Here is a 16285-nt window from a genome sequence, read left to right as displayed (position 1 = left end):
AAAGAGACAAAATCCCCGAGTCCTTCGCTCTCAACCACAACAGCCGACGTGTCATTTTGTTCTGACGTCACATGGTGAGTGATGATTATTACCTATTTGGCGTTTGAGATGTGAACTGACTCCTGGGTCTCTCTATGTAGTGTTGATTAATGTGTCATTAGATCCACTACACAGACATGTTTCCTCCAGTGGAGGTTTTGGCAGCAGGAGTCAGTGTCTTTGTGTTTGAGGCCCAAATTAAAACTCGTGTGTTTTGCTTCCTGCTGCTGTCCATCAGTGAAACTGGTGTTAAAGTTTACATTCTGTGGTGTGTTTAAGCGGCAGGCTTGTAAACCTTTCATCTTTATCACTTTAGCTAAATATAGTGCGTATTGTGTCACATAACATTGTTTGAGTTTTTACTGTATGTGCGCGACTTGTTACTTGCGCGGTGCGGTATGCGCAGTTTTGTGAGCCCGCACTAAATTTTGACTGCACTTTTATTATCGTCTTTACGGTAAAATACAAGACAGCGTACGGCCGCAACGCTGGGAGGAAATCCTTCAAAAATAAAAGCCCTGAAAGCATCGACAGACAGACAGACAAACCGATAGATAGATAGTCTGTTTACAATTTATTATGAAACACAAGTACTCATAGGTTTACACCCAATTTCACTTCAGTACAATACTGGGCATGCTCCTTTGTTACTACAAGTAATATGAAAGAATATTACTCTAGTAATTTGGAGTAAAGTACTCAAAATCTACCATGTATATTTCGCCTAATCTGTGTTCTCTCCCACTTCCGAGACATCCTCCTCTATCTCTGGTTCAATTTTAGTGTCCTCTTCATCATGTCGCTTGGTCAGTCGCCTCCTCATTGTGCTCAGAGGAAAAGGATTGCAAAGCAAACATCAAGCTGTATATATGAGGTCTGTGTGACGATGTTGATGAGTCTGGAAGGTGTGGTTCAGGTGGGGGATGGTTACAAAGTGTGGGAAAGAGATGGTTCACATAACAGACTCCTTCTAGTCTGTGTGAAGATGTGATGCATTGTATCACCAGGAATCATGAGGGAGGATGACTATGGATGAAGATAGTAGGGCTGCCATTCATTTCCTATGGTGGTCACTTTTGACCGGGACACTACAGGTGGAACAAGGTTGATTAAAACACTTAAAATTCAATGAAAGAGGTGATCACCACTTTTATATGTTCAAGTGTATCGTGTGGAGGATATCATTAGGCCTTGAGGCAATCAGATGTAAAACACAATACTTTTGAGTGTTTTAAGTTTAAATCGGTCAGATTTGACCGGAACACGACCGGAGGGTTAATGAAGTTTATCGTTCAACTCTACTCTCTTGCAATGACACTAACCCTCCTCTAGGGGGGGCGCCCCACCGACATCTCTTGACTTTGTGCGTCACTGCTGTAATTCAAACCTGGACACAAACTACCACCTGACTTCTTCCAAACTACGCTTTCAAACCATAAACGTGACACAATACAGAGAGAAGTTCTCTCCATGGAAAGTCAGAAACCAAATAAGGTCCTAATATACCATATGTTTAATATTTTTTGGGGGGTATTATTTACTGTTTAATTGATACTAAAACAAGAGTAGATGGATAGATAGATGGAGAGATAGATAGATAGATAGATAGATAGATAGATAGATAGATAGATAGATAGCCACCAGACTTAAACCATTTTAATTATGGGTCTTGATGGTGTAAAAACTGAACATGTGAGTGGAGCATTACTTTAAAGAGTATATTTGCCATCTTTATATATTTGTACCTTTTGGAGCAGCACTTCAGGATGGAGAGGAGGAATAAAAGACCAGAGTGAGGAATGACACAGTGAAATCTGTGTGAACTCCTCCCCTCTCCTCCTCCTCCTCCTCCTCCTCCTCCTCCCGGACGAAGCAGAGCTGAAACCCACAGTGCATGTTAGCCTCCACAGTCTCCACACACACACACACACACACACTGCCTTTTCCCACGTGTGGTGTCCATTCATCAGGAAGAAAACCACTAAAGCCACCCAGGATGCGACGCGGACGAACCTGGTAACCTGGCAACCGTTTCCAGGTAACCAGCAGCCGCCGCCTGTGGGGAGTGTAGTGATGAGGGAAGTGTGAGGCGGCATGAGAAGTGAGCAGGACTCGCACGAGAGGGGAGGACAGTGGTGATGAGGAGTGGAGAGCAGACTGCCGTTTGCTTGGGAGTTACAGTTTGAAGATGAAGTAAATGTGCTGAGCAGACGATTCTGCTCCTGGGAGTCGATGGAGCAGAATCCAGAAACAGGAGTCGGGACAAGTCTCAACATATCTTTTCTGGAGGGGCTGGAGATGTTTGTCTGAGTCTCTGACTTGCTTTGTGGATAATCTGTGTGATTAGAATTCACGTGATCTGTGATTATTCAACTCCTGTACTTATGTTATAGTTTATACAGTGAATGTAAGTTTATTCAGAATGTTTCCAACAGAATGTCAGGTGATTAACAAATCTTTTGTTTTACATGAAGAAACAAAGAACTAAAATAAAGGGTGGTAAAGCTTGAATTTTTTTATTATTATTAATAATAATAGATGAACATGAATTCTGTTCGGGAACAAGATTAATTCATGTTCAGTAATGTTCAAACGCAAGTCGTCGTCACCCTTTCTTTTTGTGTGCTGGAGACATTTAGTTATACTGAGTTTGTATCTGCAATGTAAAATATGAAGGGTTTCGGAGGCGATGTTTTAGTAACAGTAAGGTATGTAAAGTGATGGTGAGAGTAAAACGAGCTGAATGAATGTAATCATACAGGAAGAGGTCTATCTCAGTGAAAATAACATTATTAAATTACAACATTTACAATTTTCAATGCATTGTGCAGAGGCTGAAAGCTCTGTTGTAGATATCGTAGGAACCGACTCATAGGTGTTCTGTTCGGGAACAAGATTAATTCATGTTCAGTAATGTTCAAACGCAAGTTAAATTAAGTGGCGTAGATGTTTGGGGACGGAAGGATATTTTCACTTGGTGCTGCAGCCAGTTTGTATTTGTTGGAAGAGAGATGGCAGATTATAGACTCTGAAAAATAGAAGCACAAATCATCTACTTGCGTGAGCCAATAGAAGAAATCGAATATTTAGAGATTTAAATACACTGTTTAGGACATTGTTCTCCCAGTACCTACGTCGACACCTTTTTCTTTTAACTGAACAGAACAATTGAACTTCTTTAATGACACGCCTCCATGTTTCATTACCAACGAAATTCTGATTTATGTCAAGATCAAAGTGTTCAGGTTTGCTAAAATGTATAAAGAGAGAAACAATGTAGATCAGAGCACCACGAACAGCCTGATTTCATCTTGTGTGTTGGAGCAGTTAAATTAGTACCATAAAACCTTTACATTTAAACTTCAAAGTTTTTCTTTGTTGTGTACGTAACAGAGTTAAAATGCATTTGAGTAATTATTACTATGTTTGTCATTGTTATGTTGAGTATTACAGAATTTGATCTCAATGAGGTAATGGTGAGTTTGTTTTTGGGAATTGCCTTTTGAGCGCCACCTTTGTTTGTGCTTCCCGGGCTTCCGTAGTTTCTCCGGCTCCTGGTAAGCAACAAAATACTTCTCTTCCGTAATTTTGTGCCGTTTTCTTTACAGATTTAGTCCTTTATGTTACAGACTTTGGTGCATATTGTTTGTTGTTGTATAGTGTTACGCTGTCGAGCTGTTTTGTGTTATATTGGACGTGTTATTATAAGTCTTGCCGACTTTTTTTTGCTCGGTTTGTTTTTGGCGCGCTTTGTCGGGAAAGGCTCGCTCGGTTGTTTGTACAATCACTGCATCTCGGGTGAAAAAATCACAATTTCTTGTTTTCAGAGTGCATCAAGAAAAAAGGACCAGAAGGCAATTGATTGTGTTTTAAAATCTTCTGCTGGTATGTGTCTTATTTTAAGTCAGAACTGTTCAGTCTCTCCAGCCTCGTACATGTTATTACAATGGCCACCAGGTGGTGCTGTTCTTCTGGTATTTCTGCTTCTAATTATTTTGGGTTTAACGCTTATTAACGTTATTTACAATGATTTATCATCTGGTTTTTTAATTGGATTTATTGTTGAGAGTCGATGCTCAAAATGTCAGTGTTGATTTGCATTACTGATGGAGAAGAGCACATAGGGAAAAGTGACCAGAAGATGATTGTGTTTTAATTGTGTCTCATCTGTACAGTGGCCCAGATGGACCAAATGCCCAACACAACAGCAAAAAGCCACAACACAACAACAAAAGCTACTAAACAGCAAAAAGCTATAACACAACAGCAGAAAGCACCAGCACAAATGTGGCTTTTGCATTTGTGTTGTTCCGTTGGCCCTTCTGGGCCACCATACTTCTGCTGTGGAAAATCAAACTTTCAATCAAACTTTATTTCTATAGCCCTTTTATAATCACCCGGTGACATCCAAAGTGCTTTACAACTAAGCTAAAACAGTACATTAAGAAGTAAATACGAGAATAAATACATAAAAACAAAAAATTAAATAAAACACAGGTGCTGTCTGTAGGAGGTGCTGCAGTTTGTTGAAACAATCCAGAAATTCATAAAACAGAGCGTACAGAGTAAAATAAAATACACTGCCCTAGGCAGAGTTAAAAGCCAACTTAAAACGGTGAGTCTTCAGTTTTGATTTAAAAAACCGATGAAAATGAATGCTGGAGAACATCAAATCAAATTGTCTTCCTTGACACCCCAACCAGAACCATTATGCCTGTGACATGCTTAATGAGGATATCTGTTTTCACAAAACCAAGGGGTTACTTTGGAACGTGACTACAATCTTAACTCAAAGCCTATTTTAATGAAACCTTTAGCAATTTCTTTGGTGGTTTGGCGGCAGGGTTGTCCGACTCGCAGGCTGCATTTGGTCCACGGGCCTTATGTTTGACATCCCTGATGTTGGCATGAATAGTATGAGCCATCAGAGGTTACTTACAATATAAATGTTTTTTTTCTAGGTGCACAACTACATCAACAAGATGACTACAAACGGTGATGGGCCACTGGACAGACTGCAGGTCTGATTCGCCTCTACTATGGATCATTTTGAGTTTACAACATTTCCAGATGTTGCATCTCTTCATATTTACAATGTTTATAGAATTATTTGAGTTAGTCTTTGATGTTCATGATACCATCTTATGTCTTGTGATCAATACAGTTACTGCTATGCACAAAATTATATAATTTCTACTTGTTAAAAATGCTTTAATTGTCTGAAACACACACATTGTCTTTGTGTCTAGGAGCACTATCACCACCCAACCCACTCCATCGAGTGGTGCTGGACTGACAAGAGGCCCGCCACCATCACCTGCAACAAGGCGCAAACCGTGGAGGAGCTGCTGAAGCGGAGTTCAGTGTTCAGACTGACTGCAGAGAAGCTTAAGAAGAAAGAGCTGGTCATCGTCAGGGATGGAAAAGCTATCAGCTCACACTTTCCGTGCAATTTAATCAAGAGTGAACGTCTGACTGTGAAGTACGTTAAAGCTGAAGACAAATCAAAGACACCGGCCGTCCTCTCCCCTCGTTCCCGTGTTCAAGTGACGTCCCAGGGGCTCGTGATGTTCCACCTGTCGGTGAACGGAGGAAAAGACGTTGCGAAGATCATGAGAAACCTCGCTCTGAAAACAAAAGTTCAGGAGGTCACGGTTTACGCGTACAAAGGAGAGAAAGTGAGGCACGCTCTGAGACGAGACGGACGTTTTTGCAGAGTCATTTTCCAGAAGACCTGTGCGCTCTCCAACATCAGCACTGATGTGATCACCGAGCTGTCCAACCTGGTGGACGGGCTGGAGGGTAAAACCTTCAAGATCATACTGCTCAGTAAGTCGTGTCCACCACAAAGTCTGGATAGCGTTTTTGAAGACGATGGTGAAAGTCAGCAGGACGCCGATGAAACCCACTCACAGCAGCTCGCCACGACTCAGCCAGAGAATGGAAACGTCCCAGAAGAGCAAGCGCAGACAAAGTGGGCTACGGCACCGGGAACAGGCTTAGTTGTATTGCCTGGACTACAAAGGATGCGAAGTAATTTGTCTTCACAATTTTGTGAGTTAGTGAAAGCGAGGAAGACTCGAGTTCCAAAGATGTCCAGAATTCAGAACCTCTTCCGTGTGGAGTACGGACAGAACAATCAAATGTGCAAAGAGGTGAAAACCATGAAGACGCTGATGGAGCGGAGTGACTCGGTGTGTCTCGTGAGAACAAAAGTGAAGACACTTGGAAGTGGGTTCCTCCTGTTTGGAGAGTTTGTCCTCACCAATGGCCACGTTGTCCAGAGCGTCTATAACCAGAACGAAATGCGGCTCATTGAGAGCGTGACTGTGAACTTCTCTTACGAGGGCCTGGACGACATGCAGGAAGGGCAGGTAGACGTGGAGGAGGTCGTCGGCTTTGAATTCCAGCCTGGCGTGCCGGGGTGTGACTGGGCCTTGTTGATGCTCAGAGCCACGCTGCCGTTGCCCGACGGCCTCTTTTCAGAGTCCGGGTTCCTCCCGCAAAGTTGTGGAATTTGCATCATTGGGCATCCAGACGGTGGCGTGAAGAAAATCGATCCGTGCCTGATTGTCAAACCTGAGAACCGCAGGCAGGTTGTGAAGAGGCACGGCCATGAAAATCCAGAGCACGTCCAAATGATCACCAATCGCTTCTTTGAGGACGAACAACTCCTGACCTACGAGTCGTGCTTTTACTATGGCTCGTCTGGCTCTCCGGTTTTCGACGAACACTGCAGAGTTGTGGCGATGCATTCGGGCGGATACGCCTACAGTGGCCCGCAGGGTAAGACTCAGAGCGTCATCGAGTTTGGCCACCCGTTGTGTACGATTATTGAACGCATCATCATCCAGACCGTGGTGACGGGGAGGTTTGACGTGTTGAAGGATTGTATCGTGTGCAGTGGCGTGCCACACAAGGCCATCAAGGCCTTCCTGGAAAATCTGACCGAGAGGTGTGATCTCCCAGAGTTTAAGAATGCAGTCAACAATATAGTGACAAATGGAGTCAAGGTGGAGGATGACTATTTAAAGGGAATCTTTGAAAACATCTTTCAGAACGCTGAAGCTGTTCCAATGGACCAGGACAAAGAAAACTGCTGACAACTGACAATGTTGCTTCACTGTAGCCAATACATTGATCAGTGCTTCGCCTAAGATGGCCTCTGAAGGATTGTGGCATCGTATAATATTCAAAGAAATGTGTCATTGTCATATTTGGAGTGGGTTGTTTAAATTCCCCTTGATGAGCGCCACTGTCTATAATTGTTCCGCAGTATTGTTTAAAAGTTATAGAAGAGCAATCAAATGCAACAGACGATCCACTGGAGCTCCAGTTTCTGCAGAAATGCATGCTGTGCTGATGGAAAAGTGACAAAATACACAATGTATTAGTTTGTTATAACACGAGGAGAAAAGGAGACCTGTGCAATAACTATCAGTTCTCGTTTTCCATCATCAGGCTGACGCACGTTGATTTTAACAGCTCAGCAGAAAGATGCTTACAGTTGGTATTATCTGACAAGTGTACACTGAGCATGTTTGGCGAGTCAAATATAGGCGGCACAAACCAAACCTCGACGAATGGATGGGCTGCAACACCATATAAATAAAGACGGTACATGGAGTAGTTATCTTTTGTTTAGTTGAGCTTGTTAAAAAGTAGGTTTTCAAGTAGAGGGAATCCAAAAGCACGACTTTAACATCAATATCAAGTCGAGTCTGGCTCCGTCCACCAGCAGCTGTCAGCATCTCCATGACTACAAGGAACCATAAATATTCATGCTGACTACATGGTTGCTAGCAATATAATCTTCTGTTCTGTTCATCTTTGTTGTCATTGTCTCTGAAAAAGTTCTTAGTTATTAGGTTATTAGGAAGGTTAGGTTTTCAGAAGTCCAAAATCAGTTTCTTCATGCTCTAAAATGTATGATTTGGCACCAGAATCATAAATATTGGGCAAGTTTGTGCATTTTTACTCCAAAAAAACGACTATTTTGCCATTAAATTAACTTTTGAATGATTCCCTTGGGGTTTGTCTGAGTCCCTGAGGGGGTCTTGGGGGAAGGAGAAGATGCTGGGATCTTGACGAGTGGAGCCTCGCTTCTGTTTGCAGGAATATGGAACAAGGAGGGAGATTGATGGACGCTGGGAAAATGTTAGGGGGGGGGGGGGGGCGGTGAAAGTGGTCATTCTTCTTTCTTGTATCATTCTTGTACCTGAGGAGGTTAAACTGGTTACAACATACAAAGGTCTTCACAAAAAAAATTTGAAAATGTGCCTTAACACATACAGCTGCCAACACTAAAAGACAAGCCTGTTGTAATGTTTTTATGTTGTTATGTTGTATTTTCTCTGCATATGTGTTTTACTGTTTGCCTATTGTTGTAGTCGATGTATTTTTTTGCCTTTTGTACGCCATGGCCAGGGGACTACAGATGAAAACTAGCCTTCTGGCTAATTCTGGCCTTTTTGTTTTTTTTTAGCCATGTGTTTTTAGCCAACAATGTGTTTTATGAAATTGCACTGTCCCCTTTTAAATAATGAAATGATAAAGAAAGCAATCAACAATGCAGTCTGCAGTTCAGTCATGGATGAGAGTTGGAAGGTGATCTTTGCACAGGCCCTTCACAAAGCCAAAGCTGGAGATTGAAGTTCTGCAGATCTCCAGAGGAAACTACTGACAAACCAAACCTTGCTACACTTTAGCAATAATTAAATCATTTTTTTATTAATTATTAAAGTCAATCAAACAATGCTTCACAGAAAACGGCCTCTTGATATGTTTATATATACATATTCAAAGGAAATGTGTGTCCTCGTCGCCATATTTGTTGATTGTATCAGCTCAGCACAAAGATGCTTGGATTTGATGTCATAGAGTTGTATGCCGAGCATGTTTGGTGATTCAAATAAAGATTTTCATCCCACACACATGTGCCATCTTCAATGTCTGATCCCAGGAGATAACCTCTGTTATCTCCATTCACATCCATGTCCTCCCTATAAGAAATTATAGGAGGTGAAATCACTCAAATCCTGAACAGAGGAGAGCAGCACAAACCAAACATTAATGAATGGATGGACCGCCACTCAATATAAGTAAAGGCAGTAGATATAGCTTAAGCAAAATCAGTTAATGTCATTATTAAAAAAAAAAAAAAATCATTTGAAATGGTTGCGTTGCAGCTGAGAATCCATGGTGTTACGTTATTTTTTTCTGGGTGGAGTTTATACCCTAATCTGACCGTCATCCAAAAATCTAACCACTTTCTTCCCCCAATTAACAACTTATAACTTAAAAAAAAATAAAAAAAATTTGCCTTGTCGGATGTTTTCTGTTCAAGCGGAACTCGTGTAGCGCGTCGCTGTTTCCACACGGACACATTTAACAAGACACCTCGGCGGCAGGCATCATGGAAGTGTGAGCGTGTTATTCTTATTTCCCTTCCGTGCACTTATAACCCACGAAATACATTCAGCAGAGTGATTTAAATGTGAACGGGTCTCGTTTTCATCGCAGTTTAATGTAGATTCACGGATCACATCCGCGTGTTTATCTCGTTTTGAATAACAATAGAACTGTAACAACAATCTGCTCTATGTGAGTGAGTTTGTGTAATCCAGGTTATGTTTTAGTGCTTTTTGCGTGAGTCTGTAATTTATGACTGTGTTTGTTTGGGAATATTACGTTATGAGCTTCTTTCAGGGCTGTGGAAGCTGAAAATTGAACTCATTTTACTGGTATATCGAATTAAGTGGAAGAAATAATCAACAAACTAAAAGAATTGCAATGAGGTGATGAAATGTATGAAAAGGAAAGAGTCATTAAGTTGATGATAGTTTACTTAGTGAATAGTACAAAGAGCTGTTTCTCAAATATGTACACCTTCCATTTTCCCAATGAGTTAAGTTACTTTGGTAAATGTATTTCTAGAGCACCATTAATACAAAAGGCAATTCTGCGCTTTAAAAGGAACTAAAGGAAATACATTGAAACAACGCGATTAAGAAAGGCATACAAGAAGAATAAATAATAACTTTATTAAGATAGTATTAATACAACAAGTAACAGATATTGTTTAATTGAAGGCCTGAGTAGATAATCTTGTTTTAAGACCTGATTTAAAGGAATGTGTGCCAACAGGAGGTTTGTTCCTCCGGGGACGAGCGTAGGAACTAAAATCTGCTTCGACTTGTTTCTTCTGACTCTCTAACGCTCAGTAAACCTGTTCCTGAGCACTTCAGGGGTCTGGGGGTTTCATAATTCCATTATATCAGACATGTGTTTAGGCCTGAGACAATTCAAAGCTGTGAAGTTGAAGTGAATCGTTTTACACACGGATTGAAGGTGTAACGTTTTCTACCCCCAAGCAAATGAATGGATCTTGCATTTCAGGTTTAACCTCACCATGTAAATATGAGGCTCAGTTTCATCAGTTCTGTGTATTCTTGTTCCTATATTTTTGTCTTGTTGTAGCAGAGTTCAGGTTATGGTGAAGACAAAATATTGAAATCTAGTCGAGCTGACATATTCTAGAGAATATATACAAATCTAAAGATGGAGATTGGTTGGATTCCTCTGCTTGAATATGGTTTCTTTTCTTTCCCTTTAGGAAAAATGCCAACGCTGCCATGCTCAGTAATTACGAGGTAAGCGCACGTGTTCAGTGTTGCATTGCAAGTCGCAGCGATGGCCTGAATTCTCCGCTTCTTCCTCAGGTGTTCAAACTGCTGACGGACCTGAAGGAGCAGAGGAAGGACAGCGGGAAGAACAAACGCAGTGCTGGACAGCAGAATCTCAACACCATCATGTACGAGGTGGGTTCACCTCCTCTGCCCCCACACCCCCACCCCCTTCACCCCGCCGCTGCTCCTGCCGCGGCGCCACGTTTACGGGTTGCGTTTGTTTATTTCCCCGCAGACGCTGAAGTACCTTTCGAAGGCACCGTGCAGCAGGCAGAGTCCGGAGATCGTCAAGACCTTCCTCACCACCATGATGCCACACAAGCTCACAAAGTCAGTGAGATCAGACACGCCTGCAATACGCTTCACAGCGGGGGTGTCAAACTCTTTTTTTTTTTTTCATTCAGAGGCCACATACGGAACAATTTAATCTCGAGTGGGCCAAACTGCTAAAATAGTAATAATCTTTCAATTTAAAGGTTTTCGTTGTTGTCGCGCGGAGTTAATGTGATAAACGTGGCTATAGTTTCACAACACCCAACACGTACTGCGGAAAATGACTTTCATCTCAACATAAAGTCAATTTTTATGAAAACCTTCAGGTGGAAAATACAGTGAAATGTCCAGAAACGTCCACTACTCTTAAAAAATTTTTCTCTTGGAAATGTTTACAATTATCTTGGTGTTTCCTCATCAGGGCGGAAAAACTACAGTTATTGAACCACCGGCCACAAACTGCAGTGGAAATCCAACTAGTAAGTCCATCCATCCGTCCATCCGTCCATCCATCCATACATCCATACATACATCCATCCATACATCCATCCATCCATCCATCCATACAGCCGTCGTGTGAAGAATCAAATAATTAGCTGTGTGTGTGTGTGTGTGTGTGTGTGTGTGTGTGTGTGTGTGTGTGTGTGTGTGTGTGTGTGTGTGTGTGTGTGTGTGTGTGTGTGTGTGTGTGTGTGTGTGTGTGTGTGTGTGTGTGTGTGTGTGTGTGTGTGTGTGTGTGTGCGCGCAAATAAAAACAGCTCACCGGCAGGAAATGCAAAACAATGTCCCCTTTGATCTCTTTTCATCTCATCACACAAGATTTCCTCGTGATATTTTCAAGGAGTAATTATCACTAATACGTCTCCCAGAAAGCCTCGCTGTAACCTGGTCGATGAGCCGTTACCATGGAGACAAGTCATGTGTCACACTGTGATGTAGCTACCTGACCTACCTCGTTGGCATCAATGTGCGCTAACGGCTATCACGCCGGCGATGCTAACTCGGTTCCGCCACCAAATGTGGGGTTGGCGGAGGCCTGCGCTCTACCAAGCAGACGTTCTCCCTCCACATGATTTCCAAAATGAACAATGAACTAACCCTCATTATTGTTCGATGGGGACCTACTTTATGTTTTTCTTAAAAAAACAAAACAAAAAAACAACAACATTCCATTATTTACAGGGCTGGAGTGGGACTCATTTTCAGCCCTGGAGTTTCACACCTCAGACCTCACACTTCAGATCATGACCTATTCAAATCATGTAATTAGAATCTTACATGTGACGTCTATTGCACTGTTCTGTAAGGCCTTGTAATTCAATGTATATTTCTAATAAGCGTTAACAGATATCCAAACCTTAAAAATGAAACAAAAACATAAAGTATTACATTCAAAATCTAGAAAAAAAAAAAGAAGACCTTTCTAATAATCCTTTCATCTGTTTTTCATAGAAACATATGGCCGAACCTGAAACATGAATAAACCCTGACCATATCGTTGTCCACAGACATGAATCAACGCGGAAATAGTCTCACCTTTTTTACAAAGTTCAGGTCAGTTTCATTCATGTAGAGCTGAACCATGTAGAATCTCAGGACATTTCTCACATGGGGCAGGTCTCCATCCTCCTCTTCATCATATTGAATATGATAATAGGCTCTATAGCCTGATCACTTGTTGTTTCTCACTGTTTAAGCTCGTCTTCATGAAAAAGTCGCCAATCTTGACACGTGTTACGGCGTCAGGATGCGTCTGCAGTAAAGAGAAGCCGCCAGTGGAGGGAGGTGGCGGCGGCCCGGGAACAGCCAGAACAGCTTGTGATAAACCCAGTGCCATGATAAAAAAAAAAAAAAAAAATGCACTTTTATTGTGACAAGATGGAAAACTGGTCTCGTTCTCTGCACGTTGTCTCAGTTGTTGGTATATGGAAACAGTTAAAAGAAAAACCTTGACTGCACAAATATTTGACAGAACCATAAAGTCAACTCTACATTTGAGGTTACTTTGTCATATAAATGTGTGTCGTTCATATCAGTACCTCTTTATGACAGTGATACAGCAGCAGAGACGTCTGGGCATCGAAAAACAGCAAAAACAAAAAAGTGAAAATGAGCTTGTGAATAATCTGACAGACATGGATTGTTTGAATAACATGCAGGAAGCAAACGCACCGCACAAGTCAGAATTCTTTTAGTCCCATCTTGTACGAATCCAATCCACGCTGGTCAACGACGCATGACTGGACTGTGTGTGTTCAGATGGTGGAGGAGAGCGAGGAGCGGCTGTCGGAGGAGCAGATCGAGGAGCTCATTCACACAGTCGCCACCGTCCTTCCTGGAGGTCCCGAGCAGGAGAACACGGCCCCGGCGGACGGCGGCGGAGAACAGTCGTGATCCAGTGACGGGCCAGAACTGATCCAGGAATGAAGCGCTGGAGACGAAACTATCGCAGGACCGGACCGGACCGGACCGGACCGGACTGGACTGGACTGCTTCAGCTGGACCAAAACAGAACTGAAAGGACGTTTGAAATGCTGCGTTCAAAGGTCCATATCATGGTTTCTGTTCTATTTACGTGTTGACATGCAGCTGGATGGAAGTGAAAATAGTGAAACACCTTTCTGTTGGACTTGGTCTGAAAGCGCTTAACTTTATATATTTTACGTCACAGTGTTTCGTGAGCTGTCACTTTGCCTGATTTGTGCTTCCTGATACAGTTTGTCTGTCGTCTTCCCTGTTGTATTATTATTTTTATTGAACTAATTTTCGGTATATATGCAACACATCCTTCAAAATATGTCGAGGCAAGTCGTCTCAGGTGAGACCAGAGTGATCCATGGCTCTTAATATACTGACTTCAATTAAAACTCTTCTTTTTGTGACCGAACTTTTTGGGGTTTTTTTGTACGTTCAAATAACAAAAACAGGAACTTACAAGGTTTTCTGTATTTCCTCAATGAGAAATGAAATAGAAAGCACTCAGATGTTACGTCTACACTGTGGAAGTAATCAATCATCGCTGTGTTGCTGACCTCGTGTCCCATTGCGACTCCCCCAGGCTGCACAGACTGCAGTGGAAAGGGTTTACACAGATCCAGGATCAGATTATACGCTGGAAGGAAGAAGGCCACGCCGCTTTTGACTCACTCGCTCTTCCTGTTGTGTTTCCACGGTGGTTTCCGTTACGAGCTTCGCAGGTTTTACAACTCGACTGACACAAGCAAGGTGAGAGGTGTTGGTTCGATTCTTACTGAATGTGGTGGAGGAGAGAGAGAGAGAGAAAGAGAGAGAGAGAGAACGTGAACGCTTCTAACGGTTAACTACAAATTATTACTGTGGCCTTTCATCGACTTAAACGACTCATTGTGCTTCCACACTGAGGCAATGACTCACTTCAGAGGGAAGGAAAAAGAGAAGTGTAGTTTTGAAATAAAGCATTTTTTTCTTTTAATGACTGAAGTCAGTTGTGTATTTTGTCTGTTTACAGTCTTTAAAATATGGAGATCTGCAATTCAGGCAGATGTGAACAGGAAAAATCGATGATTGAATGTTCGGTAGCATCAATAGATTTGATCAGACTTTCGGGAAGTATTGCTTTTGGCAAATTTGTTCGCATCAGTGTGACTTTACAGTTGTGGAACATCCTCGAGTCAAGTCTGGGCTGAGATTGCATGTCAGGGTTTTCTCTTGTTTACACCCAAGGTTAAAAAAACAAACAAAACATAGGTTTGAGGCTAAATGGTCATCTGTACATTGCCTCTGGATGTGAACGGGAGTATGTGATTGCTTCTCTGCCTTTTCCCTGTGATGGATTAGCGACTTGAATATATGAAATAAGTATAAGTTCAGTAAAGGATAAGCATGAACTGGTAACCAGGATGCCCACCTTTACCTAAAGCCATCTGGATTTGGCTCGAGCTCCCCGATAACCATTAATATATCGTATTGATTGTTCAAACTTGTAACTAAATATACATAATAAATGACTAAAAGGATCAACCTAATAAATAAACATGCAGACTGTCAGGGCCTTGTATTAACCAGCAGCATCAGTCGTATTTCATATGAACTTATCTCATTTATTATTCATGCATCTCATTACTTATCGATAAACTTTGGTGCTATTTTATGTTTTATTTATTCCAGCTGGACAGGCTCACTGCTGTAATCTGTAATCTCCCGCAGAGGCTTCAATCCGTCATGAAGACTCTTCAAAAAAAAAAAAAAAAAGAAATCTTGCAACTAATGAAAAGATGTGTAAATTAAATGAGGCAGCTTTAACCTCCACTGGATCCCACTGTATGATTGAATTTCCCCGGTGGGCTTTTACTGAGCGCACACTAATCGATGGGTTAAAGTAATTTTAGCCTCCCGTGCGCAGAAAACACGTTTTATAGCTGCGGTGAAATTGCCCTTTAACCCCTTGACCAATCAGAACCGCCCTAACAGAACTCGAAAGGCGCGCGCACCAATCAGAGGGCAGCTTTCATCCTCGCTCACGTTCACTGCTTTTTATTTTCTCCCCCTCCCTCTCTCTCTCTCTCTCTCTCTCTCTCGTTCTCTCTCTCTCGTTCTCTCTTGACTGCAGCTCCACTTCGTCTTTCCTCCGTCAAAGTTTACGCTTCGAGTCGGCGGATAAAATCCAATTTTGCGTGTTTTATGGATATAAAATGCGGCGGATATCAGCGCTGTGACCTCCGGCGGCAGATGAGGGAGAACAACCGACGTGTCTGTGAGGAAAGGAGCAGTTCAAGGTTCGTGTTTCTGGGTTGTTTTTTTTTTTTTGAGGGGGGGGGGGGGGGGGGGGTGTTTTAGTAAGTGACCATTTTTTTCCGCTCCCTCTCTCTCTCTCTCCCTCTCTCTCTCTCTCTCTCTCCACCGTCCGGAGCCGTCCGGTCCCCGCGGACACACACACCGGGGTGGAGGAGGCTCTCTGGCGGGGGACGAGCCGGGGCTCCGTCCCGGTGTGTGTGTGTGTGTGTGTGTGTGTGTGTGTGTGTGTGTGTGTGTGTGTGTGTGTGTGTGTGTGTGTGTGTGTGTGTGTGTGTGTGTGTGTGTGTGTGTGTGTGTCCTCCAGCCGGTCGTTCACCTGGCGGCTCCCCGTCCTGCCGCGGCGGCTTCTTCCGCGGAAGGAGAAGCGTCGCGAGGCGGGCCAGATGTTCGCCTCTGCTCCCCCCCCCCCTCCCCCCATGGGGCCCCTTGCTCCCGGAGCCCCGCAGGAAATCACCCCGTTCACAATCTGCACCGCGACGTGTACTAAAACACACCGACGATAAAACTGTCGC

At 42.7% G+C, this 16285-nt stretch overlaps 3 protein-coding genes across 4 annotated transcripts in view; all 3 read left to right on the top strand.

Annotated features, from left to right (window-relative positions):
* Positions 1–925: 925 nt before the first annotated feature.
* Positions 926–7142, top strand: LOC308139173 (serine protease FAM111A-like; the record flags this gene model as incomplete). Its single annotated transcript, XM_080508518.1, has 2 exons — positions 926–955; positions 5289–7142. The coding sequence occupies 2 exons, from the start codon at positions 926–928 to the stop codon at positions 7140–7142; spliced, it is 1884 nt and encodes a 627-aa protein (XP_080364644.1).
* Positions 7143–9445: 2303 nt separating this feature from the next.
* Positions 9446–13869, top strand: crcp (calcitonin gene-related peptide-receptor component protein). Of its 2 annotated transcripts, none has more exons than XM_080508411.1 (6): positions 9446–9462; positions 10655–10691; positions 10761–10859; positions 10963–11057; positions 11422–11479; positions 13260–13869. In XM_080508411.1, the coding sequence occupies exons 1-6, from the start codon at positions 9455–9457 to the stop codon at positions 13392–13394; spliced, it is 432 nt and encodes a 143-aa protein (XP_080364537.1). In that variant the 5' UTR covers positions 9446–9454; the 3' UTR covers positions 13395–13869. The 2 variants fall into 2 exon arrangements, with proteins under 2 accessions (XP_080364537.1, XP_080364538.1); XM_080508412.1 differs by lacking the exon at positions 9446–9462 and adding an exon at positions 9594–9642.
* A 1751-nt stretch (positions 13870–15620) lies between these two features.
* The window catches only part of LOC308139081 (protein-tyrosine sulfotransferase 1-like), a 6519-nt gene continuing 5854 nt past the window's right edge, over positions 15621–16285 (top strand). Inside the window, 1 exon segment of the mRNA XM_080508408.1 lies at positions 15621–15754. The gene's annotated coding sequence lies outside the window, so the exon portion shown is untranslated.

Source organism: Blennius ocellaris (genome assembly GCF_963422515.1).
Source record: "Blennius ocellaris genome assembly, chromosome: 14".
NCBI lineage: Eukaryota > Metazoa > Chordata > Actinopteri > Blenniiformes > Blenniidae > Blennius > Blennius ocellaris.
This window is presented reverse-complemented; position numbering and strand designations above follow the sequence as displayed.

Excerpts from the sequence above, each read along its gene's own strand:
- crcp (XM_080508411.1), top strand. Across the intron at positions 11,058-11,421 it reads ATGCCACACAAGCTCACAAA|GGCGGAAAAACTACAGTTAT; the intron begins GTCAGTGAGATC and ends TTTCCTCATCAG. Across the intron at positions 11,480-13,259 it reads CTGCAGTGGAAATCCAACTA|ATGGTGGAGGAGAGCGAGGA; the intron begins GTAAGTCCATCC and ends GTGTGTGTTCAG.